The 27,723-nt window shown below is 46.2% G+C and overlaps 1 protein-coding gene across 23 annotated transcripts in view; it reads left to right on the top strand.

Moving 5' to 3' along the window:
- Nucleotides 1–27,723, top strand: part of BIN1 (bridging integrator 1) — a 556,732-nt gene that overhangs the window by 411,793 nt on the left and 117,216 nt on the right. For 6 of the 23 annotated variants that reach the window (XM_086957130.1, XM_086957127.1, XM_086957126.1 and 3 more), the window contains 3 exons: nucleotides 10,079–10,192; nucleotides 21,212–21,325; nucleotides 22,181–22,294. The exons of 10 other annotated variants lie outside the window; for them this stretch is intronic. In XM_086957130.1, coding sequence (XP_086813256.1) covers nucleotides 10,079–10,192; nucleotides 21,212–21,325; nucleotides 22,181–22,294 — 342 coding nt within the window. The remainder of the gene's footprint in view (nucleotides 1–10,078; nucleotides 10,193–21,211; nucleotides 21,326–22,180; nucleotides 22,295–27,723) is intronic. 7 more of the 23 variants (XM_086957136.1, XM_086957141.1, XM_086957134.1 and 4 more) reach the window with 4 other exon arrangements.

Raw genomic sequence — 27,723 nt, 5'->3', positions numbered from 1 at the left:
TTCACAGGACAGGCTAGGGACATCAGTTGCACCACAGAGGGCGGAGCCAGCATTCTGTAGGGAAGGCCCAGCCCTATTCAGGTCCCAGGTGCACTCCTCCCTCCCATCGACATGCAGATCTCTCCATTCACCACCGGGGCAGACCCTTCCTGACTCCTGGAGCCAGGCACACCAGCCAGCTCCAGCCAATCACAAGCCAGACAGTCAATTCACATTTACTACACAGACATGCTAACTTCTAGAAGTGGCATTAAATCTGCGCACACCGTCGCGCAGCATTTAATCTCACGAGTTCGCACGTACCAAACTCGCCCCTGCACTCCCCACACATCGGGAACTACCATGGACACACACATTGCCCATGCATTCCTATGGGAGGGCAGGCCAATCTCACCACACAATCAGACTCCGCACGCACTTTACACTGGGACACAGTGTTAAAGTGCGCAGAAGCCAAAAACAACTAACACCAGGTCACATATAAAAGCAAAAAGTTTAGCTGTGAACCAGCCAAAAGGGCCAAGTCCAACAGCTGCCATTATGTGTCTGGAAAAGGGATACCGTGCCTTTAAGGAATTCTCCAGAGACCCTCTGTATCCCAGGATGCACAGCCAAAGGCCTTTTACTTTCAGTTCTTTTTTCCGGCTCCTGCTAGCAGGACCCTGGAGCATTGAGCTCTACCTTTTTGGGTATATCTTCAATTTTGGAGCTTTTCCAGTGATTTGAGTGTTTCACTCGACATCTGGGGTCTTCCTCTTCCAGTTGCTGTGTTTTTTGACCAGTTTTACCACCTCTTTATTGTCGAAATGCCAACTTTATTCGACAAGTGCCCTGAGTGTGGTAGGAAGAAGGCGAAGTCTGACCCCCACAGAGTATGCATACTCTGTCTCCCTTCCACCCATGTCCCTGACTCTTGTGATATCTGTCACTCTTTCTCCAGGAGGACCCTGTGTGACAGGGAGAAGATTTCTCTCCAAGGCCTGGAACAGAGGAGACATCAAGAACCAGGTGGGACTTCTGGGCATGGAGGGACTCTGTCTTCATCCTCTGCCCGTGCTTCGGCCTCTGGGGGGGCTCACCAGTCAAGAAAAGGCCCAGAAACTGCACCGGTCCCGGTCAACGCGATCGGCGTAGAGAGGTATGACTACCATCTGTTCCCAGTCGACCAAGGGCTTTGGGTCGAAGCGACGTCTACGTTCGGCGTCGAGGGGTAGGACCTTAAGACCTCAGATGAGGTCGACGTCTAGGACTCCACCGGCATCGACACACCATCGACGTCGGGATGAGTCCCGAAGAAGCAGGCACTCGCCGTCGAGATGACACCACCGTTCGTCATCAACGTCGACGAGACATTCGACGTCGAGGAGAGAAAAATCGACGTCGAGGCGAGGACGTTTGACGTCGAGGAGTTTGTCGACGTCAAGGAGATCGACGTCGAGAAGAGTGATGTCAAAGAGGTCGACGTTGAGGAAGGATAAGTCGCGTCGAAGGGGAAGTCAGGGCCCAGGTCAGTGTCTAGTGCCTCTGTGGTGAGCCTATCATCAGCATTAGTGAGTCCCCGGTCGCGGCGGCACCGGCGCTTGCCCTCAGAGGTCTGCCTCCAGGGCATCCTCCCCGAGGCCTGCTTGTAAGAAGAGGAGCGTTGTTAGGTCACCGGACTCAGATTATTCCCTGACCTATTCGCCCTCGAGGCCCAGGATGCCTACACCTCCTTCTCTACCGCAGCAGATTCCTCCACCGCAGCCTCCTCCACATCTACCTCCTCCGCCATAGCCTCCTCCTCCTCCAGCAATTCATTGAGCTCCTTCCGATGGACAGGAGAGAAGATTTCCAAGAAATTTTGAATGAAGGCATGATGGTCTCAAATCAGGTCATCAGTTCAGCGTTGGACGTCTCTCTCCTGGCTGCTCATGGGTACTGCCATGGCATAAATTTGAGACACCACTCCTGGTTGCGCCTTACCTCTCTTAAGCCAGAGGCACAACAGCGGATTGCTAATTTGCCCTTCTCTGGATCTACCCTCTTCGGGACTCATGTGGATGAGGAGATGGCCCGTATAAAGGCGGAAGTAGAAACGCTGAAAGCGGTAGGTTTGGAGAAACCTAAGGAACAACGTAAATCCTTCCGCCCCTTCCAGAGGCGTTACTCTTCCCAGAGATTTCATCGAGGGTATGGTCGCCAAGCTGGCCAACAGCAGCCACAACAGCAATACCAGCGGCAACCCTTCCAGAAGCGTCATCGGGGAAGAGGCAGCCGGCAGGGCTACTCGGCGAATAAGGGCCCAGCCGGGTCTAAGCCCTGAGGAGTTACCTGCTCCGGTGGGGGGAAGCATACAGAATTACTTGGCAGAGTGGAGAAAAATTACTAAGGACAAGTGGGTGCTGAATATTGTTTGTAATAGATACAGTCTTCGGTTTGTCAGCCCTCCTCCAGCTAGTCCACCAGTTCGTTCGCAATTCCAGCTGCGCGAACTTCAAGCTGAGGCCGATACCCTGTTAAGAAAAAAGGGCGATGGAAGACGTCCCTATATTTAAAAGGGGAAAGGGACTATACTCAAGGTTCTTTTTGGTACGCAAAAAGGACAAGAACGAGTTCAGGCCCATTCTGGATTTGCGACAAGCAAAGAAATGGGTTCGCAGGGAGAAATTTCACATGCTATCCTTGCACCAGATTTATCCTCGGCTGCAAAGAGGAGACTAGCTATGCGCAATAGACCTGCAGGATGCGTACTTCCATGTGCCCATTGCACGGAAACACCGGATGTTCCTGTGCTTCCTGGTCAGCACCAATCACTTTCAATACACCGGACTACCGTTTGGACTGAAGTCTACACCCAGGACTTTTTCAAAATGCATGGCAGTGGTGGCAGCGCACCTGAGAAAGAACAAGGTGTTTGTCTACCTGTACCTGGACGACTGGTTGATCAAAGCCTCCACCTTCCAGAAAGCGCAATTGCACTTCAACAGGACGGCCGTTCTGTTGAACTAGCTGGGTTTGCACATCAACATGTCCAAGTCCGTCCTGACTCCGGTTCAGTGCCTGCAGTACTTGGGAGCCTCCATCAATACTTTCAGAGCAGCGTGTTCCCTTCGGAGGAGCGACCCTTATAGATCCTTCGGAAGGCTCAGGCTCTCATGTCCGTTCCATCAACGACAGTGAGGACGGTGTCTTCTCTTCTGGGGTCGATGGCCTCTTGCATCTTCCTCCCATCGCATGCACGCCTCCATATGAGGCCGCTGCAGGAATGTCTGGAGGACCAATGGGACCAGAAACGAGGGAGCTGGGACGACATGATCCAACTGTCGCTACATGCACAACAGTCCCTGAGATGGTGGTGTTCAGCAGAGAATCTCCTCAAGGGAAGCCGTTCCACAAGGACATTCCCACACATACTATTGTGACTGATGCTTCTCTCTACGGCTGCGGAGCGCATTCAGACCATCTATAGTTCCAAGGAACGTGGTCCCAGGCGGAATCCAGGTACCACATCAATTTTCTGGAACTCAGAGCTGTTCATTTGGCCCTGAAGGCCTTTCATCCATCCTTCCAGACTAACTCCCTGCTTGTACAGACTGACAATACGACCACAATGTATTATCTCAACAAGCAGGGGGGTTCGAGATCGCGCACACTGTCCCGAGAAGCGCAGGGGATCTGGCACTGGCTGCCAGCCAGAGGATTGACGAGAACGGCTACCCATCTACCAGTGTGCAGAATGCTCAGGCGGACGCACTCAGCAGGCTGGTCCAGGAAAACCACGAGTGGGTCCTAAACGACGAGGTACTAGGAAACATCTTCGAAAGATGGGGCACTCCAGAAATAGATCTGTTCGCCACCGCCGAAAACAGAAAATGCAGAGAATTCGCCTCCAGGTTCTACCAACCGGGGACGCTGGGGAATGCGCTATGGATCAGCTGGTCGAACAGCCTTCTGTACACTTTTCCACCCATTCCCTTGATTCCGGTGGTACTCATCATATTGTCTCAGTCCAGAGCACGGATGATCCTCATTGCTCCGGAGTGGCCTCGACAGTGGTGGTTCACGGACCTGCTCCACCGGTCTCTCCAACCTCATCTGCGTCTTCCATGTCGGCCGGACCTTCTCATGAAGTTCGGGGGCAGATGGTGCACCCCAACCTCATCGTTGAGTTTGGCAGCATGGCTCCTGAGATAGTGCAGTATGGACACTTGAACTTGCCAGACAATTGCAAGGAAATACTCAAGGAGGCTAAGAGACCTTCCACAAGGACTTCCTTCGGCTACAAGTGGAAGAGGTTCTGCATCTGGTGCACGTCTAAGAACTATGATCCTACCTCCTGCAAAGAAGATGTCATTCTTCCATACCTCTTACATTTGGCTCAATCTGGCCTTAATTTCCCTCTAAGGTTCACCTCGCAGCATTAACTGCATATAGGAAATGCCCTTCACAAACATCCTTCTTCCAGATTCCTGTAATTAAGGATTTTTTGGAGGGATTGAAGAAAGTATTTCCCCCTGTTCGGTGTCCTTCGCCTTCATGGGAGCTGAATGTGGTGCTGTCACAGTTAATGAAGGAGCCTTTTGAACCTATTCATAAGGCTTCTCTATCATTTATCCGGGAAGGCGGCCTTCCTTGTGGCTATTACATCGGCCCGCAGGGTGAGTGAGATTCAGGCCTTGTGTTGTCAAGAGCCTTCTACTGTATTTCATGCTTCTAAGGTTGTCATGAGGACTCACCCCAAGTTCCTTCCGAAAGTCATTTCTGATTTCCATGTTAATCAGACGATAACTTTACCTACGTTTTTTCAGCATCCTTCCTCTCCAGCGGAAAGGTCCCTTCATTCCCTGGATGTAAGAAGGGAGTTGAAATTTTACTTAGATAAGACCAAGGCCATCCGTAGGTCAGACCAATTGTTTGTCAATTATGGTTCAGTCAGGACTGGTCTTGCCACTTCTAAACAGTCCATCTCTTGGTGGATTATGTCCTGTATCCAGCTAGGTTAGCAAAAGGCTAACAAGAGCTTAGGGGGTAAGCCTAAGGCTCATTCCACCAGGAGCAAAGCGGTAACAACAGCTCTGTTATGTGATGTTCCCATTGCAGATATCTGTAGGGCTGCCACTTGGAAGTCGGTCCATACCTTTGCCAAACACTACTGCTTGGACTCTGATGCCAGGGCAGATGCTCAGGTTGGGCAGGCTTCATTGAGAAATCTGTTTGCACAGTAGTGGTTTTTGTCTGTTTTCATCCACCGCTGGTTAATTTGTTGGGATGGGCTTGCCATTCTATTCACACAATTATGACTATACACAGAGATCCCCTACTACAGAAGGAGTAGTTTCTTGCCTGTAACTCCAGTTCTGTAGTAGGGGTATCTCTGTGATAGTCATAAGCGCCCGCCCTCCTCCCCGGTGGATGAAAAGATAAGGTACTGTATGCTACAGGCCTGGCTTTATACACCTTCAAAAAGAACTGAAAGTAAAAGGCCTTTGGCTGTGCATCCTGGGATACCGAGGGTCTCTGAAGAGTTCTTTAAAGCAAGGTATCCCTTTTCCAGACACATAATGGCAGCCTATGGGGCTTGTCTGTCCAACCCTTCCTCTCTATCATTACAAAGGATTTTTGTGAAGGGGAGTTTCTCTGAGTGTGAAACTTAACAAAGTGTGTTACATTTAATATTATTTGGCTATCCTTTTCACTTCAAGATGAAGTGCTGGCCAATGTAGCCTTGTACTTTTAGGCTGCATTATTTGTCTTTGATTTTCTCTTAAGTGTCTATGCAGGTCTGCAGAAGAAGACAATTTAAGAGACTATTTCGATTGCTCAGGGGTTCACGCACATGGGCGGGACTATTCACAAGATTATGACTATCACTGAGATACCCCTACTACAGAGCTGGAGTTACAGGTAAACTACTCCTTTTCCCACATCTTATATATACTTTCTTGTCCATTCGTCACTGTGTACTCTTGTGAATTTTAACATTTTTAATAAAAGCATGAATTCAATACCTGTACTGTTGTGCTGCTTGCTCTTAGCCTCAATAGGTTTGCGTTTCTTTTCACCTTTCTCTGAACTTCTTAACAAAGGGATTGGCATTATTGGCTCTGGTCAGCACCCTCATCTGCCTTCTCTTTCTCTTGACTTCTCCCAAGTCGCTTTCCGCCTTCTACTGGAATTCTTTGTACCACCAAAATGCAGATAATTTTCTTCATTTCTGCTACTGTTAGTAAAATAGCACACATTTGCTTCCTATTGGTAGAATTTCTGAACCTCTGCAATGAATTTATTTTGCATTTACCCATATCTATTCCACATAATGAAGTAAAGAGATTGCTCAAACCATTTTTTAAACTTTATTTTGGAAAAGTTTCCTTCATGATAGCTAGGATTGTTTTTGTTCTATGTCCAGACTGGAGGCAATGATTAAGCTAGGCCAAAGCTTTCTCACAACCAAAGAGTCCACATCCACCACTGGTTTCAAATATAAATGTGTGAAGATGGGTTCAGATGACCAGTCTGCTGCATTGAACAAAGGTTCCAATCAGGCCCCTCAGGCAAAGACTTTGTACCCTGTAGATCCCCCTAGCCGAGTAAGCGTCACATTTTGAAATGTCAGTACCTGCTTTCTGCATAGTCCCTCTTACGCTTATGATAATTATGAGACCGGGCACTGGTAAAAAAAAAAGGATTCCAAACTTGGAACTTGAACTTGGAACTTACCCAAGACCACCGTTTATTTGTTCGAGCCAGGACTTTTCTTTCACTTTCTCAACGGAGACCAAACTAGCTAGACAAATGCAATATTCTTTCATATTTTTATCTGCACAATTTTCTCAGCTTTATTTCTTTGATTACTTTAATTCAACTGAATTAATTTGTAATCCTCATTGAAATAATAAGCAGAAACGGTCTCTATCCAAGCACTTGATTATACTTCAAGAACAAAATAGTATTAGTTCCTTAAGTTGAGTGGACATTAAAGGGCTTCTTTTGGATCAGGAATTATGACTATGCTTGTTGATCTTTAAACAATTTCTTGCGATCGCCAGGCGTGGAAAGCAACATCTCTGCTGTATTACGTTTTGAGTCTGATTTTTCTGATATAACTTGTTTAGTTGGGCGCAAAAACTCTTTGGAACAAAATTAATAATCTTCAGGTTTACTAATCTGCTCTGTGACTCTCATTAGCATTTCCAATGTCTATCAAACTGTTTCTTATTTCGTATTTCTTTCACTTATTTAAGTTTTTCTTTCTCTTTGTGCCTCATGTCTCATTTTGTCTTCTGACTAGAAAAAATGGTTAGGGGTTCTGCCCACCTCACCCTCCCGTACCTGAGCAGGAGACATCCACGGATGAAAGAAGTAGAAAAAAATGGTACTGAAGGGATCAATCCACTTTTATTTCTCAAACAAGAAACAATTAATTTTCTTGTGAATAGTAAATTAAATCAAAGAAACATATCCATAAATTCACATATATGGGCGGGCAGCCAGAGAGGCACAACAGAACACATTATATATACACATCACATCACATGTACATTCTATACAAATTTACAACATATATAGTATCAAAAACACTTTTATGTACCCTAAGGAAAAGAATTATATATATATGAAAAAATTATATATATACATACACCAATTTACAAATGTATCTCCTCTTACGATCTAACGGAGTATACAAACAAGGTAGTCCCAACAGACAGGCACCAGGGGGTTAACACATATACCCAACCTATATTTGTATAGGTGCATCAATGAATAAATCAAAATTTTTATTATATTGAACTAAGGGACTCCGTTCAAAGCCAAAGGTGTCGACGCAGTCGCGTTTCAGCCAGATGATATAGGCTTCATCAGGACATGGGTACTCTCATATGCACGGCCCTGTCCAAATCTAGGGCAAAAGTACTTGGTCAACCCACAGCCAACCCAACCCAGAGGGGTGGGGTGGGTGCCACCGGCTCGGCTCAAGTCTCGAGAAATCTTAATCTCTACAGTGTGTCCGCCCAACACAATCTATAGATTCCAACTCGTAAGGTTCACAGGAATGGCTCAATTCACACGCTCTTCCTGCAGTCTCCAAGAGTTACACTTGCGCGAGGAACCGGTGTCCGTAGCAGCGTCTTCCTCCAGGCATTTTGTCTTCTGGTGAAGTTTTAACCACTTCTACATTGAACCGTCCCTTTGTTTTTCTCTACTTGTTTGCTAAATGTGATCCTTCCATTGATTTCCTTTGTTTTGCTAAATTTAATCTTCTACTTGCTTTTCTTTTTGTTTGCCATATTTCTGTTACTCCATACTACGTGTTACTTGTTGCACTATTTTCTCACTGCGGTGGGGAAATATGAACCCTTAAGTTCCGACTATTTTGCTCCTTCGGCTGTTATTATTTATATTTCTTTTGACATCTGTGATAAATCTGCTTCTGTATTCTGAAAGTGTTGCTGCTTCCCTTGACAGCACAGGGCATCTGTTCCTAACTGATGGACTAATACCTTTTGTAGGCTTCTTTTGCTATCTCTTCTCTGCGTTTCAAATGCAGGTGGCATTCTCTTGTTGTCAGCTGTCGGACTGAAGCCAGCCCATTCCATTTACCCGTCTCTGTTGACACTTCACTTAGAACCTGCGTCAAAAATATGTTTTTCATCAGTAGCTGTGACCTACTTGTGGAAAGTTGGAGGCAATTAGGAAAGTGTTCCCCTTTTGCAGACAAAACATGTTAATTGGGCCCTTCTACTCCAGTCTTACGGCTGTGAAAATTTCCATAACATCAACATAACCTTTAAATAGATTGTATTGTAATTGCATTTCTATCGCTATTGCTAACCCTAATGAGGCATTGAAGTGATTGCTGTAGAGAAAGCACACATGTAGCATTCTTGTTAATCCGTCCACATTTACTACAGAGTACACTGTTACCAGGGAACAAGAAAGCACCTTATTTAAAAATGCACTGATGAATGTTTAGTAGCCAAATCTTTTTCTTGCTTATGTGGAAGGAAGATCGTACCTATCACCCCAGTTAGAAGAACCCTACGTCTTGTGCCTTATTCCACGTCAGTAAATTTGCCATTCTAATGCTTCGGGCCCTGTTTGGGCGATCAGGTTTTGTCTCGAAATACCATACTTGGACACATGGTTGGGGAGACTTCATCAGTCATGCTTCACACAGGAATGTAGCCTGCTCAACACTTGCTACTCTACCTACCTGCAACAGAAGCTATTTGTATTTAAATGGAGTTTACAGGTCCCTTCATATTAATTTGTCTTAAACAATAGTATCTCTTGGGGATTAATAGGGGGTGGCTGTTCAAATCGAGGGGACCTTCAGCGTGAATTCTTTCCTACCATTTAAGTGTAGTTGCACAATTTGAGCCCCTGCATACCATCTGCTTCCAGGAATTTTACTTCCAGTTTTGTCCAGGGATAGATGTCATAACCTTGCCACCCAAAACCTTCTGTTTTTTAATGCATAGAGCAACTTCTGGTGTATTCCACGAGGCTACAAACACGACCTTGTATCAAAGTGGTACTTTGATGATGCTGGCATTTTTGCATTCGAACTTCTGTTATTTGCTGAGTGATGTCTTATTATTTGCACCAGTTTTCTTGTTTGTGTTTGGCCATTGCTTTCCTCATAGTCTGCATGTGCCGTTTCAGGTTGCGCAAAAAGTACATTTGTTTATTCCCCCTTTACCATCCTCTGATATTGGTTTTGTCACTACTATCTGTTTTTGTACACCTTTGTGGAAGAGTGCACCTAAGAGTACCTGCAGATGTATGGAAAATAAGGAACCTCAGATGCTATTGTCTCAGGGCTGGTTCATCCACACTGTTTCTTCTGCTGAATTTCTTATCGTACTCTAATGGTCATCAGTAATGCCCTGAACAGAGTTGCCCCCGGGTTTGAATGCATTTTCCTAATTTAAGACTACTACATCCTCCCATATGTATAGAACCTGGGTAGTCTGATTACATTATCTAAACGAAGGACCTACACAACTGTAGGATCGGCCACATCCTCTTATGGAACTCTTGTTTCTTTTTATCTTCCCCATCCTCACCTTCTCTTCCCCTCAAATCCCTTGTCCAGCCTGAAAAAAGTGCCTCTTCGGACATGCAGTCTGTGGACCCTTTTGGTGGTGATGGCACCAGTGACTGCGCATTTAGTGCGTCGTGGCCCAGCCATGTCACGGAGGAACCTCAAGTAAGTGATTTCACACTCAACAGCAATGGATTCATACACGTGTGAGGCATGAATCCATGAGTGGGGAAATGTGCAATGCAAGAACTTGAGTACAGTCATGCCACCCAGTATACATTGCATACAGAGTATTCAAAAGTGCCTGGAAAACGACTTTTCCTCCAATTTATGACTAGGTATGGAATATGAAAATACCTTTGAGCTTATGTATGTCTCTTCTGTACACATTAGTCTACTTGCATCCCGTAATTGATGTGTGTAACTGAAAAAGCACATTGTATTGTATAGCTAGTGGCCCTTACACCATTCATGCTATATCCCTTGTGACAGAGAGGAGAATTGTATAATTTGTACTAGTTTATATCATCATATATAACTTTATTTCAATCACAAAGATCTTAAAAGTACACAGCACAAGAAGGGTAAAATACAGAATAATAAAACATTTTCATAATGTGATTTAAAATACATAAATGCCATACAATGGTTTAAAAGCTGGAAAAGTAAAAACAGATAAAACATACGGTGTGTCATACAATACATTTGGAGCGCTTAATCCACAGTGCATACCAGTATCTGGAAAGACCATAGACCAATACCCTGCATGTGACAGTGCACAAAATTCTAAGCACCTCAAGGTAATGGCCAGGGCCAACCAATCAGCATAACGGAATTATCAATTTTTTCCTCAATGATATATAGTATGGGCAGAAAAAAAAGTACGTGCACAATGGATTCTGGGCTGAATTTGCACGAGGGGCAAAGGTCATCTTTAAGAGTATTGCAGCGCCACTTAATACAAACCAATTTTGTGTGTAGGGTTTTGTAACAGAACTGGATAAATGGTTTACATGCCCGGGGGGGAACAATTTCATCAATAGTGTTCTCGAAGCGAGAGACAGGTTTAAAATTAAGGAATTCATGTGTCAGACAACCCTCAGATTTTGCCAAGTCCTTTTCTGATGTAGCTTCCCAGAACATCGCTTTAAGCTTAACCCTCGTTGTGAGGGCCAGACTTTCCGAATTTGACCAAATACATCCAATACCAAGCCCCCCCCCCCCAATAGATCCCTAAGAGAGCTGAACCAGAGGATAGAGGTTACCTGGGGGAGTTTCAAAAGGCCTGACTGAGCCTCACGATAAGATGTGAGCTCCAGCATTGTACCACAGCCTGTGCCAAAACATACGTAATTTGTAATTCAGCTTGTGGGCCATTTGTCTAAGGGCAAGGTCCAAAAGGAGAGGGGTCAAAGGGGTACTAGAGGGGAGTTCTACCAAGGACCTAAGAAAGCAGTTTTCAATACTAGATAGACAGTTTGTTTTGCCCATGCCCCAAAGTTCTGCTCCATAAAGGACCCCCCCCACCTAAAACCTTGATGTTGTAGATTTCAAGAGCTGGTTCTACTTGCCTGTACAATGTTGTCCTGTGTATTTTACTAATGTGAGCAGTCTGTTGGATTAGTTGCAATTTCACTTTCTCGATGTGGGCGGCCCAATGTGTTGTCTGGGTCAAGCGAATACCTAAATAATCAAAGACATCTACTTGCTCCAATTTACAACTTACTACTACCAACAAACACAGGTCTTTTAGAAGGTTTGGTAGTTCCTCTCGTGAAAATCATGTATTTAGTTTTCGCCTCATTTAGCACCAGGACCCACTCGTCACAGAACTTTGTAAAATCATTCAAGAGTTGTTGGAAACACTGCAGAAATTTAGAAATTAGGAGGGTGTCGTTGGCGAAAAGAAGAGCAGGAGCTCTTCTTAAGCTGATTTTAGGGGCATTACACCCATCTCTGTCTAAAGAGTCAACCACCTCGTTAATAAAAAGAGTGAATAATCTGGGAGCTAACACACATCCCTGTCTCACTCTACATTGGGCTGGGAAAGTTTCTGTAACTTGATTGTTCTCCCCCCACCTCACTTGTGCTGTATTCGATGAGTGTAATCTAATTAAAACATCTAAAAGATTTCTAGGTAGGCCCATCTCTTTTAAGACTCTCCAAAGGCTAGCTCGGGGGACCAGGTCGAACGCGGACCGTAAGAAGACAAAGGCCACGTAAAGCTTCCCTCCCTTAACAGCTACTTCCTTTCAATAAATGAAGAGGAGACAAAAAGCCTGATCCAGAGTACTAGTTTTGGTGCGGAAGCCGCTTGATAATCCCTTAAAACACGCGACTCTGGGATCCAATCCTGAACCCTATCTAAAATTTGTTTGCAAACAATTTTCTGAAGAGAGTCAATGAGAGTTATGGGCCTATAGATAGCTGGCTTGTCTCTATCCCCTTTTTTGTAAATGGGGACTATTTCTGATATATTCCACGAAGGGGGAATGGCCGCACCAGACATATTGAGTTGGTAAGCAAATTTATATAAGAACCCCAGAGAGTTGTCCTCTCTGTATAAATCGTTAGGAATTCTATCAGTTCTGGGGGCACGGGCTGGGACACACAGGCAAATTGCAGCTTGCGTTTCCTCCATAGAATAAACCAGAGCATCACCCTCTCCACCAGGTGCCTCCCTCCTCCACTCACTAACGTCCTCGGTTACTATGTTGCCGGATTCATAAAGGGAACCATAGTGCGCTACTGAGTCTTCCCACTGGACTGTGAATTCCAGGGCTGTCTTGTTCCCCTGAAGCCAGTACGCTGCCTTGCTCCAGAAGGTCTTGGAATCTTTGGATATCAACGCCCTCTGTTGGGAGGAGCACAAGGAACCCTCCCACCTCTTCTTAGCTATCTCCATTGCCTGCCTGTACTTGGCTCTACAAACCGCCACCTCAGGTCATGCTTTCAGCTTTAATGCACGTACAAGCACCCCCCTTTGCAATTGTGCAGTCCTGGTTATACCAGTTGTTCGATGTAGGGGTCTCTATTTGGTAGAGGTAGGTACCTTTGACCAAATAGGGACCCTTGCGTCTAGACAGGGTAAGGGTGTACACTCCTAAAATAACCCCTGCTCACCCCCTTGGTAGCTTGGCACGAGCAGGCAGGCTTATCTCAGAGGCAGTGTGTAAAGCATTTGTGAACGCATACAGTAACCCAGTGACCATACTGCAGATGGACACCACACAAGTTGTAGTATAAAAAGAAGTATTTCTATATAGACTTAACACAAGACCAAAGACGACAAAAATCCACAATACTGTACTTTAAAAATGGTAGAAATCGCTTAGTTCTCTTTAGATGGTAAATGCGACACTTTATGCTCAACGTACCTTTGGATGCATAACACTGTACAACGAAAGTGTTGCAGGGAAGGTGATGTGTCGGTTCCTTACACCCAAGAACGGTGATGCGTCTGTTCCCTACTGCTGCGTATGGGACGATGATGCGTCTGTTCTTCTCGGCGTGGGGAGGTGACGCGTCACTCTCTTACTCGGCTTCTGTGGCGATGCGACCAGCTGTGATGCGATGACGATCCGATGCAATGCGACAAAATGGCGTCTTCTCCTTGATGCGACAATGACGAGGCGATGCGTGCACGCCCGACAGCCGTTCTGCGACTCTGTGAATCTTCTGAGCCTTGACATGCCCTGTGATACTCTTCTTCGTGGATGCAACGGTGTCTGCTGCAATGGCGACACTTCTCCGGTGGTGTGAGGTGCTTCGGTGATGTGATGGGACAGTGGCAGCAGCGGCACCCTTCTTCTGTGATGCAACGACAGCGGCTGCGACGGCGACACACTTCTTCGGCGATGCGACGGCATCTGCTGCGATGCCGAGACACTTCTCTGGGGATGCCAGGCGCTTCGGTGATGCGATGCGACAGCGATGGCAAGCATCAGCGGCTGTGGCAGCGTCACGCTTCTTCCCAGTGAGTCGCGCGTCCAGCTCTCTGAGACTCAGTCTCTTAGAAGGCCCAGCACAACAGAAGGCAATTCAAATTCCCAGCAGGGGAATGCAGGGGAGTTGGTTGGTGAAGTCTGTTGTCCCCGAGACTTCAGCAGGAAGCAAGCTCTATCTTCAAGCCCATGGAGATCCTTTACAAGTTGATGAAAGTAGCACAAAGTTCTGTTCTTATTTCTTTGGCAGTCAGGCAACCACTGCAGGCCAATCCCCCAAACAGCACTCAGCTTAGGGATAGTCTCCTCCTTCAGTTTCTCTCTCGTTCCTCTCCTCAGCAAAGGTTCTTCTTGTTTTCCAAAAGTGATCTAAAGTCTTGGGGTCTGGTCCCCATATTTAGACTAGCAAATCATTTGTCCTCTGAAGGCAGAGGGTCCTGTACCCAGTCCAAACCAGTTCTGTGCAGTCCTGGCGCACTTTGTTGACAAGACTCCTTCTTTCCTTTGACAGTGTGGGCCAGGGACATCAGCCGCACCACAGGAGGTGGAACCGGTATTGTGGAAGGCAGGCACAGCCCTATTCAGGTCCCAGGTGCAACTCCTCCCACAACTCTGCATGCAGATGGCTCTATTCAGCCCTGTGTGGACTCACCCTGTCTCCTGGAATCCCCCAGCCCCTGTCACTCAAACTCCAGACAAGGAATACACCACCTAGCAGAGGTAGGCTTGGACAGTTAGGCAAGAAAATACCTACTTTCTAAAAGTGGGATTTTCAAACACAGAATGTTAACACCAACTTCACTAACAGATGTGTTTTATCATTCTGAGTTCAGGCATACTAAACTCTAATTTCTACCTAGTTTCGTGAGTCAGTTAGGATTCTAAGATGTTATAATCAAACTGCCCATTCTGACCTATGAGGAACAGGTAGCCTTGCAATAGTGAAAAACGAAAATGGCTGTAATTCACTATCAGGACATGCCACACACATCAGGGTATGTCCTACCTTTTACCTACAATGCACCTTGCCCTTGGGTCTACCATAGGGGTGAATAATATGCATAATGGGGAAGGTGTAGGGCCTGGCAAGTGGGTGCACTTGCCCAGTCAACATGGCAGTACCAGACTGCACACAGGCTCTGCAATGGCAGACCTGAGACACACTTTACAGGCTGCTTCTGTGGGTGGCACAACCAGTGCTGCAAGCCCACCAGCAGAATTTGTATTAAAAGCCCTGGGCACCTCCAGTGCACTGTACTAGGGTCTGACCAGCAAACCAAACTAGCCAATCATGGAGTCACTAATGCATACATCAATTTACCATAGGGAAGACTTGCACTGTGGCACAGTGCCCAAAGCATCTATAACCAACAAAAACACATGAGGCAAGAGCAAAAAATGGAAGGGAGACCCACGCCAATGGTGCCAGGTCTAACACCAGGCAGCCTGGAAATCCAACCTCAGATGGGTGCTGTTTCCTACCTTTCTTTGAACTTTCTGTGGTTGACTTAGCATGTCCCTAATTTCCTTGTATAGTAACTTGTGGCAGGATCTTAGGATCTTCACAACATTGTTAGTGGAAAATTTAGCTAGCTCCTCTAGTTCCAGTCGAACTTTGCCCTTGAGCGTCAAGGGCCCCGGATGTTCCTCCACCCAATCCCATTTGGTGCATCTCAGATTATTTGTAATAGAAAGGACTCCCTGGTCAGGACTACCCCTAATGTCAGGTTCTAGTGTGCCCTACTTGATAAAAGTAAGGGCAAGGGCATTATGGTCGCTATCAGCTTAAGAGCTAGTATATCTTGGGGTTCGACAGGGAGGAGCTTGACTTTGGACCCCAGTGCAGTTTTAACCCAGACATGCCAGACTTCCTGAGGGTCTACCCAGCTCCTTCCTAGTGGCATTAATGCCATAGGCAGATAAACCACTTCTGTGTGGAGTACACAAACTCCAGCTTTCCTGAAATCAGATCACATTATGGAAGTCCATGAAGTAGCACCATTCTGGGTCAGCTATTCGCTTTTAGATACCGGACACATTCCAGACGAGAAACCTTAAAGAGTGATCAATAGATTCCCCCTTCCGTATTCCCAGGAGAGATGGCAGCCATGCTCCTGCGTGTATCAACTGCCTCAAGAGGGGATGCCAGGCCTAGAGGGGTGGGACGTCAAATAAGAGCAAGTTTGATAATGGCCCTGAGAGCCCTCAGTTATTGACTTTAGTCATCTTTGGCCTCTCCTTTCACCCAAATTGCATGTAAAAAGTCTTGCCAAGGTGGGTTTGGGGGACACCAAATATGGTATAGCTGGGGGTATATATCTAATAGAAATTAGGGAATTCACAAGAGAAATCATGCGTGAATCAATAAATAACCCAGTAACCATATTCTCAACAAAGAAACGGACTTCGATTGTATCCCATGGTGACCCTGGAAGGGACAGTCTTTCTACAGACTTAATATCATATCTAATAATTTAGTAGCAGTGTCTGGTGGACCTGATCCAAGGAATGACCTTGTTTTTAAGTGACTCCTGGTCTTTGTGTCCGACCGCACGGAGCTTGGGAACTTCTGTGAGGTAGACCACAGATTGATTACCCAGTTCACTGAATCTAGCCAGAAACCGGTCCTAGGATGTTTGATTTCGGTCCAGGGAAGACATGGCTTGGTCGTTCGGGCTGGACTGTTCCCATGAGGCACAGGGTCAAGACTGATTTGCATATGGCCATGTCTGAACTGGGGTGGCTTGGTGAGCAAAATAACGATGGATTAAACCCAGATCCGTGACTGGGGGTGAATGTTTTGCCATTGTGCAACATTCCGTCCATCATCTTGTGTGTTTTGCTGTTCACCCTATGTGGGAAGGGTATGCCCAGACGTGGGTCCCTTGCTCACTAAGCCACTGGAGTCAAGCTATCCTGGCTGAAGACGGCTGATAGCCAGAAACCGGTCCTAGGATGCTTGATTCCGGTCCAGGGAAGACATGGCTTGGCAGTTTGGGCTAGACTGTTCCCATGAGGCACAAGGTCAAGGCTGATTTGCATATGGCCATGTCTGAACTGGGGTGGTGTGGAGTGCAAAAAAACAATGGATTTAGGCCCAGATCTCTGTACTGGGGTGAATGTATGACATTGTTCTGCATTCTGTCCATCAACTGTTGTTTTGCATTTTAACCTCCATGGGAAACCACCCCAACTCGGCAATTTGTGTGCTTGGGCGGAATGATCTATTTCGGGCGCGCCTCTGAAAATAGTTAGCAGCACTTTCTTCAAAGCGCTGGACAGAACGCTCTCCTTCCTGGAGCGGACCTATTTTGATGGGAGGACAGGGTCAACGACCTGAGGATTTATTTTCACCCATAGCGCCCCCCCTCTCTCCTTGGGCTGTGGAGATCTGCGAGCAGGCAGTTGGGTTAGGTGGGGTTTGGTGGCCCCGAGCTGTCCTCATGAGGGTGTACGTCACTCTGTGTTGGTGGCACTGACTGGGCGGGCCCATCATACAAGTTTTGGAGACGGTAGTTTCAGTTCAGAAACTGCCTGGTACCAGGCACACAGACATACCCCATACCACACAGAAACACACACGCACCAAAAATTGACAGACACACTGATACGAATGAGCACAGACACGCAACAAAGTCAGACATGCACGCCCACACACAGGCGCACCCCACATAAAACACCCAAGCACAGACACGGACAGACACACACTGCACACAAATACACCTCCTCCATTAACAACAAATTAAAGTGCCACGCACAACACAAGTGCATGCAGTTACACCACAAAGACACACACACATACACACGGACAAATACATACCGTCACAAACCATGCCGAATCACCCACGCACGCAGGCATCCCTCATAGAAACACACCGCAAACATCGACAACTGCTAAAATACACAGAGCTACAACAGGTTCACATATATATCACAAAGACAAACAAACAACACGCACAACAACATTTGGCGCACACCTCGCCAAATCTAAACACGCGCACACACCAGGTACATACCCACGTAGCCAGGCGTGACAAAGGCACGCACTAGAGCGCGCTCACGCACTTCCAACATGTCCACGTAGACTCACCAGACGGTCTTTGTACACCTGCAGACACATCATACACACACACACATATCACACACTGCACAAAAATACACAAGTACCTTGGGGCAGATGCGTGTCTATACATGCACGCAAAGTGCACGCACTCCAGTGCAGGGTCTTAAAAACACGGTCACTAATAATCAAATATAAGTTGTGTTTAGTTATACAGTGAAGAACACACTGGCACCTATAACCATATAGTCTCTTCCTTATATTAAGGGAAGACTCATGCATCCCTATAATTTTTAATGAGGCAAACACACGTACACAAATAGACAACCCTGCAGGGCCACAGGCACGTATACGCAATCACGTTGACTCATGGACAGACACACAGACATCACACTGACAGACACGCACACACACGCATCCCTGCAAAAGACACACAGCCTCCTGGTAAATGCCCCCTGCCGCTCCCCTTTTGAGGACCTCACCACTCTGCCCCTCTGGGGGGAGCAGGGCAGAGACACACAGCCCCTCCCAGACCGGTAGAACTGTGTCGGGGACCCCCGAGTGGAGGCTGTTTAAAGTGACCTCGCACCTGGGTCCACCGCCGCTGTAACCCACAGAAGTCACAGTCCGGCCGGTCACTCTCAAGAAATAGACCCCGAAGAGACGCGCTCAATAAACTGAATATTACACCCTTTAAAACACAACACAGGCACTCCTGGCCTCATTGCCCTGCTCAGCCTATCAGCAAAGCCGCGCCCCGACTAGTGAATTCATTTCGCAGCCTCAGCAGCCATACAGGGGGTGCAGACCCCAGCCATCGCCCACTCCCCTTATGGATCCGTCCCGCCCTGCTGAAGAGGGGTGCTGGCCACCCTGTTTGGGGCATCGGAGACAGGGCATGAACATGTCGTGGTTCCAGGCGTTCCACTGTAACTTTTTCATGCATATACACAGTCAATTTATTAAGTGAACACAAGAAAGTGCAGCAAAGACAATAGTTCACCAGTTGAGGATTGTTCTAAGAATAATTTAGGAATTCCACCTATCTATGTGAAAACCGAAGCAGAGGGGTGACTAAGAGGGACGGCAGAGGGCGGTACAGATGTAGTAATCTGTATTTTTTTGGGTGGAAGTCATCTTCTGTTATGCAGACTTGGTGCTTTTTTTAGTGCCATATTAAAGTTTACTATTTTATGATTGGTTTTATATGTAGGATCTAATTTTAACACTTTCCACCGGAAATTAGATCAACTGTCTCTTAGTTTCCTTTCAGCCGGTTCGCTTCTTGCCGATGCGCAGACTAAAGAAACGAGAAGCTCCAGCCCAGTCTACGGAAGCTGATACCCTTATCCACATTAAAAGCACGTTTGTTGGCACGGGGGAGTATCTTCCTCGTACTCTCCAGCACAGCAGTTTCACTTTGTTTTGCCGCAAAATATGGGAGGCTACATGGTACAGTACACCGCAAAACACTAGAACAGGGGTATCGGGCCAAGGGGCTGCACTTTATCCAATCTAGTGTGGTACAGTGGATTGATTGTGGGTGCTAAGAACCTGGAGTCATATACCCCTAGACGCCCAACATAATTACAAACAGCACAATGGTTAAGCACCCCACACAATGTACATTTAACAGTAGTAACGAATACAATAGTCCGAAAGGAACACTTCAGTAGGACATAGAGTTCTTTTCTTGCTTTTATTAACAATCTTCAAGTAAAAAAACGTAGCCAACGCGTTTCGTCCGTAGGACTTCTTCAGGGCGAAAAGTGTTCATACGTTTTAAAAAAAAAAAAAACGTATGAACACATTTTCGCCATGAAGAAGTCCTACGGACGAAACGCGTTGGATACGTTTTTTTACTTGAAGATTGTTAATAAAAGCAAGAAAAGAACTCTAAGTCCTACTGAAGTGTTCCTTTCGGACTATTGTATTGATTACTACTGTTAAATGTACATTGTGTGCGGTGCTTAACCATTGTGCTGATGGTACAGTACACAGTCACCGTGGAATGTCCGGGTTCTTGAAGGGGAGGGAGGGAAAATTTAAGTGCGCGATGTGTGCGCAGTGCCGCCGGTTTCTCAGCTGAAAGGAGAAAGGAAGTGGCACGCGCGGACAGGAGATGTGCACGCGCACGGAGTGCAAATCTCCTGTCCGCGCCTGCCACCTCCTGTCTCCCTTCGCGCACCAAAGCCACAGCAATAGAGTCTTCGCTAGCGAAGCAGCTCCGCTGCATTCGTAGCGAGAGCTAAAAAGAAGAGGGCCAAGGCTGAGTTTTCAATACCTTTCCTAGCAGGCGGCAGCAGTCCGAACAACCAGTACCAGCTGCTGTGGAGAGAGAAATTAAGACGACTTGCGGCAACAGCCAAGGGGGGGAGGCCCTGCCCCGCCTCTTCCTGGCGCTGACCGGCACGCCTGCACACATCCTGCACCACGGGAGCCCCGTGCAGCCTTTGAGCATCTCCTGGCGCGATCGGAGTTCGTGAGCAGTGCCTGGCGCAACGTCAGGTGGGGGCCGTAGTCCCTAGGTAAAGTGGCAAGTGCTTTTGCGAGCGCCGAAGGGCTCCCGCGCAGCAGGAGCCCCGATTAGCCTTTGAGGGCCTCCTGGCACGAACGGAGGTTGTGGGTGGCACCTGCCGTGATGTCAGGTGGGGGCTGTAGTGCCCAGGTAAAGTGCCATGTGCTTCTGTGAGTGTTGAAGGGCTTTTGGCCATTGCTTTCCTCATAGTGTGCATGTGCCATTTCCTGTGGCGTACAAGTACATTTGTTTATTCCACCTTTACCATCCTCTGATATTGGCTTTGTCACTACTTATCTGTTTTTGTACACCTTTGTGGAAGAGTGCACCCAAGAGTACCTGCAGATGTATTGAAAATAAGGAACCCCAGATGCTATTGTCTCAGGGCTGGTTCATTCACACTGTTTCTTCTGCTGAATTTCTTATCATACTCTAATGGTCATCAGTAATGCCCTGAACAGAGTTACCCCCGGGTTTGAAGGTATTTTCCTAATTTAAGACTGCTACATCCTCCCATATGTATAGAACCTGGGTAGTCTGTTTACATTCTCTAAACGAAGGACCTACACAACTGTAGGATCGGCCACATCCTCTTATGGAACTCTTGTTTCTTTTTATCTTCCCCATCCTCACCTTCTCTTCCCCTCAAATCCCTTGTCCAGCCTGAAAAAAGTGCCTCTTCGGACATGCAGTCTGTGGATCCTTTTGGTGGTGATGGCACCAGTGACTGCGCATTTAGTGCGTCGTGGCCCAGCCAGGTCACAGAGGATCCTCAAGTAAGTGATTTCACACTCAACAGCGATCGATTCATACACGTGTCATGAATCCATGAGTGGGGAAATGTGCAATGCACAGAACTTGAGTACAGTCATGGCACCTAGATTACATTGCATACAGAGTATTTAAAATTGCTTGTAAAACGACTTATCCTCTAATTTATGGCCTGGTATGTAATATGGAAATACCTTTGAGCTGATGTATGCTTCATAACTTTACACATTAGTCTTCTTGTATCCAGTAATAAATGGGTGTAACTGGAAAAGCACATTGTATTGTATAGATAGTGGCCCTTACACCATTCATGCTATATCCCTTGTGACAGGGAAGAGAATTGTATAATTCGTACTATGTTATATATTCAGAATGTTACTAGTATCCTTCCTCATGGTTGGTGAATTTTCTGTTGTGGGCCGCAATAGCTGTTAACCCTGTAGTCCTATACTATCTTCCAATTTTCTTAAATCGGTAAATCGCACGACCGTAAACAGTCCTAAGGATGTAATTAACATGCACAGTATCTCAGAATGCTGTTGTCCCAGATTGTTTCTGGTACCACCTTCTTCTCCTCCTTTTCCCATTACTGCTGCTGATGATCATGGCCAATTATTTGAGGAACACTGCCCCAGTTAGACCCTATCTAACATTACGTATTTCTAGCTCACGGTTGGGTCAGGAAATGCTCTTCTATGTGTCAAAACCTGAGAAATCTGAATGTATTTTCATGGGAGCAGGTCTGTACATGCGTGTTTGACTACATTCTCTCCTTGCTTCTGTCTGTCTCATCTTTCCTACACAACTTTTTCTACTCCCTTTCCCATCCTCCCATGTTGCTTCCAATTCCACCACCACAGCCTGACAAGAGTGACTCTTTCAACATGCAGTCTGTGGATCCTTTCGGTGGAAATAGTACTAATGATTGCGCATTTACTGTGGAGTGGCCCAGCCAGGTCCCTGTGGCTGCTCAAGTAAGTGATTTCGAACTTGCCTTAAAATCTTACAGTTTATGCAGGTATGAGGCACCTTTGCTTTTAAATGGGAGAGCTACAATAGGTATGCATTTATCCCACCCTGAAAATGTTGGACAAAGAGCAGTCACCAATGGCTGAATCTTTTTTTATATCACACATTTGTTGCCTGCTACATAAATAGCTTATCGCAATTTTGTGATTAATTATCGACTTTGTTTGCTACAATCCTTTTCATTTAAATGTTACTTCCTTTACCTCTGTGCAATAATGGCTGTTAATTACCCTTCCCGTAGTTATGAACCTAGGAAGCATAAAGGGGCACAAAACAAGGTGTGGGTAATTACCCACTGTTTTTGCTATGCAGGCGAAGGAAGAAGATTATTAGCACTAACTCACTCTTCTTCATCAGAAATAGGAGCACTGAGGAGAAATGAGCAGTTTCTCACCGATTGTTTGAGTGAAAAGTCTCCATTCTCCCACAGCACATCCTCAGCCATTTCTGTAGAAACTTCTGGCTTATATACCACTGTCTCGGCTCATCCCCCGTTTTAAAAAATGGTGTTCTGCAGTTGGCAGTGGTATACAGCATGTACAAGTAAAGACCCTTACTTCTTGTCAGAATAAGGGGATTACACACCCAAGATAACCCAAATTGCTAGAGAAATGCGTCCACAAACGGCTCTGCAACCATATAGAGAAATTTTAACTACTTACCCTCTATCAATCCGGTTTCAGAGCAGGGCATAGCACTGAAACTGCACTAACTGACATTGTGGATGATGCCCTAAAATCACTTGATCAAAATGTTCCTTGTCTTTTGATCCTTCAGGACCTGTCTTCTGCATTCGATACCATCAAACACGATAACTTGATTAATCTTCTTCAACTTAAGATGGGTCTCTCGGGACCAGTTCTAAAGTGGTTTGCCTCTTTCTTACGTAACCGCACACAAAGGATTTAACTCAACCAGTCCCTTGCATCCAGTACCCCGGTCAGGATTAGAGTTCCGCAAGGATCCACGCTCTCGCCCACGATCTTCAACCTTTTTATGGAACCTCTCACTGTCATTCTGAACCATTCTCACATTCATTCACAAGTACGCGGATGACACGCAACTTTACCTGAAGCTCTCCTCTGTGTAGGACATTAAAACTTTAAATAAGGCTCTCTCGCAAACTCACCAATGGTTATCCCAAAACCATCTTCTGTTGAATACCCTCAAAACTGAATTCCTGCTGATTGCCCCACACAAACACTCTGCGCCCAACCTGGAATGGCTAAAACAACTCACAGCCCTTAACTGCACCCCTCACATGGTTGATTCCGTTAAATCGCTAGACATTACCTTTGACAAATACCTTAATATGCAAGCTCACATCAATGCCACTATTAGGTTGCCACTTGCATGTTACACCCTTAAGAAAATCAAGCCTTTCCTTCTGCCAGAGGACTTATAGCCTGTAGTACAATCCTTGGTGATCTCACAACTTGAATATTGTTTGGTGACCCTTACAGGGCTTCCTAAAGCGCGCTTGGCCCCTCTCAGAGCCACACTCAATGCATTGGCCAGGCTCATCACAGGCTCCAAAAAACACAATTGCATCACACCTGACCTTGTGCAGCTTAACTGGCTGTTTATTGAAGCCAGGATTTGCTTGCCTCACGCGTAAAGCCCTGCATTACGACACTCTGGCCTATCTGGCGAACAAGCTTGCTCTTTCTGGCTCCGGTCGGAACTTAAGAAGTACGTCCACACTACCCATGAAACCTCCTAAATTAAAAAAAAAAGTACGTACAAATGTGCTTTCTCTGGCCTTACGCCTAGAGTTTGGAACGCTCTTCCTACGGAGATTAAAGCCAATCCTTCCACTAACTCTTTCAAGAAACAGGCCAAATGGCTTTTCCTGAGTGAACATTAAATGTAAATGTAAATGTAGGTATACTTATATAGCGCAACCTGTCACCACAAAGGGCATCCTGGCGCTTGCCTCGGGAACCCGTCCTGGTATTCCCCTGTGAGAAGCCCCGACAGGGTGTCCACAGGGTGAAAGTCAGGCATCCCGCCGCGAGGGGCCGTTGTGGAGATTAAGCAAGCTATTGCCCAGAGTCGCAGAGTGTGAACCCGTGAGTCGAGGAGGCACCGGGACGAGAATTATCGAGTCCGTGGAATTTTTTAGCCCAAGACCCGCCGGGGTGGGGAATTGAACCCTGGTCCAGGACCGATCTCAGATTCCGGGTCTGCCGCCTCTAACCCCTGAGCCACACTTCTCCACTTAACTGCATCATCCTGTACTCTCAAGTCCCCTTGCTGACAGATTTAACATTTATCCCAACATATCTTTCTCTATTTATTTTTGATTGGTTGGTAAATTGTTATTTTGCACTTGGGCCCTGCTGGAACTATACTAGAAGAATACTTCTTGGACCGATTACAGATTTGACATTTATTTTACTATGTTGTGACGAGCCACTCTGATTGTTTTGCTGAATGTTACAGGAAATATAGTGCACTATATAAGAAACTGAACTAGCGGGGCCCACTACCTGGCACTTGATCTTGATTATTTACTCCTTGTCGTTTTACAGTGTTGACCTCCATTGTACTGAGTTTATTCATGCTTTTGCCTCGCTATACAGCGCTCTGATACCCGCAAGGGCCATATTTGCGCTTTATAAAACTTTTCAAGTAAATAAAATAAAATAACCGTTTCTCACCCCTTGGTAGCTTGGCACAAGCACTCAGGCCTAGCACAGAGGCAATGTGTAAAGCATTTGCACATAACACACACAGTGAAAACACTACAAAAGGACAACACAGTAGTTTAGAAAAATAAAGTATCTAAATCTAACCAGAACAAACGACAAAAATACAACATACACAACTCAATATATGAATTTTTAAAAGGTTTCAAGCAATTCGGTCCATAGAAATCTATGGATACACAAAGTGCCTCAAATGCATCAAAATCCACAAGGCAAAACAGCTGCAGGAGAGGGAAGAATCGGAAAACACAACGATGCTTCAGTTTCTGAGTCCTTGGAGAGGCGATGCAACAGTTCTGCTGTACGTAGGAGAAGTGATGCGTCGAATCTTGACTGTAGGGGAAGGTGAGGTGTCGATTCCAAAACGGTTCTGATCTGCGGGAGCTGAGGTGGGGTGCCGCACAGACTCGATGCGTGGAAATCTGGTTGATGCAGTATCGACAAACAGGCACTGCTCCGATTTCTCCATTTGCAGTCACACAATGCCTCGTTTCTTGTAGTTGCACAGCAGGACCTGCGTCTGAGTCGGTGAGGGGGTTTCGGACTTCCGAGACTGGTGTGTTCGACCCGGCATGCAGCTGTTCTTTGGGCCGCTGACCGGCGCTGCGTGGGTTTCTTTGGCCGCCCCCGGGGCTGTCCGTCGGGAATTTATCCCACACTGCGGTGCTGCATTGGAAAATTCAGCCACAAGAAGGTCAAAGTGTTGAATTTGTAGGTTTCTTCAGTTTGATAGTTCTTTTCAGCAAAAAGAACCTCCAAGGGCCCAGAACTGGATTTGGCACTGGAAGGCATGTCAGAACTTCCAGCAGTGGAGTTCAAGGAAGCTGCAGGTGAACTTGAAGTATTTGTGCTCCTGAGACTTCCTGACGGGCAAGATGTACACCAAGCCCTTAGAGAGTCTTCTTAAGCAGGATACCACAGCAAAAGTCAAGTCATTTCCACTGCCCACAGTCCGAAGCAGCAACTGCAAGCCAACCCAACAAAGTAAAAACGCACAGTAAAGAGGAAGTACTCCTCCTGGCAGCTCTTCGGCTCTTCTTCTTGACAGGGTCCTCTTACTCCAGAGGTAATCAAAAGTTCTGGGATTTTAGGTCTTATACTTATTTCTCTTTTCCCTTTGAATTCTTTGTTCCCAAAGTCTCTTTTTCTCATTAAAACCAGTTCTGTCCTCCCTGGTCCAGCCAATTACAGGGGGGGGGGGGGGCTGGAGACAGCATTGTGCAGGGCAGCTAGTGCTAGTGACTACTCCTCCCACCACACTATCCCAGGATGGCTCATTAGCATCTCCGCTCCCTTTCTGACAGCCCCTGTCAGTCTAAACCAGGCGGTGAACCCATAAGCGGGCAGAAGCACACAGGACCATTAAACAAGAAAATGACCGCTTTCTAAAAGTGGCATTTTCAGACACACAATTTAAAAGTTGTCTTTACTAAAAGCTGTGTTATTAAATTCTGTGTCCAGAGAGCCCAAACTCCAAATCTCTAGCTCTTCCAAATTGAAAGTTACACTTGTAAAATGTTACAAGGCAACTCCAATTATAGCCTATGGGAGAGCTAGTCTTTGCAGTAGTGAAAAACGAAATACACAGTATTTTACTATAAGGACATGTAAAACAGACCAGTACATGTCCTACCTTTCACATACACTGAACCCTGCCCATGGGGTAACCTTGGTGCACTTGCCAGGTCGAAATGGACACATTTAAAAGGCTACGTGCTGCAGGCCCACTAGTAGCATTTGATTTACAGGCCCTGGGCAACCATAGTGCACATTACTAGGTACTTACTAGTAAATTAAATATGCCAATCATGGAAAACTAATCAGAATTACAATTTACACAAGGAGCATTTGCACTGTGTTCAGCAGTGGCAAAGTGCCCAGAGAACCTAAACCAGCAAAACGAAGTCCAGCACACAATCAGAAATGCAAGAGGTAGAGGCAAAAATTCAAAGGAAACAAAGCCAAGGATGCCAGGTCTAACACCCTTGCTTTTGGTGAAGGGAAGCCCAGTTAGTCAGCAAAAAGTAGAAAAGGTTTCTTTTACTTTGCTTTTCTTACTTTTCTTTGGCTGATTGAGCTTTTTTTGACTAAAATCAAGGGGTTAAACCCAGACAGTCGTGTCGTGTGTGAACTGGCATCACCTAAAGGAGCACTGTGGGAGTGTGCAGCTATTTTCCTCACTCAGACATTCAGGAGAGAGGATGTTAATGCTCCCACAACACGCTCGGTTTCCCCCTAACAACCAGGAGGGATGTTGGCAGCTGGGTTCCAGCAGAATGTCCCCTTTGAGGGCCTGTAACGTTAAACCTAACCAGCAACTGGAGCATTCAGATTGACTGATCAGTAACCAAAGTTGCACTACAGGTGCTAGCCTTTGTTACAGAATCCTTTGGATTTTAGGAACAATAGTCTGTTGTATCTCACTCTTCCAGCCCTAGCTTCCAGAGTACATATGATGGGCACCAATTTTATCTCCTTATATTTGCTATTTATGCTTTTTGTTCTTGTGTTCAGTTTCATTTACTTTGATCTGCTAGTATATCTTGGTCCCCTGTTGCATCTCCATTCGCTAGAATAGAAAAATTAAATAAATGTTTGTTCAGCAGGGAGTTGCGGGTACTCCTCATGTCGGTTTTCTGTTTTCACGTTTTCATTACTAAGAG

The sequence above is a fragment of the Lissotriton vulgaris genome, chromosome 2_1, assembly GCF_964263255.1.
Source record: "Lissotriton vulgaris chromosome 2_1, aLisVul1.2, whole genome shotgun sequence".
Classification (NCBI taxonomy): Eukaryota; Metazoa; Chordata; class Amphibia; order Caudata; family Salamandridae; genus Lissotriton; species Lissotriton vulgaris.
This window is presented reverse-complemented; position numbering and strand designations above follow the sequence as displayed.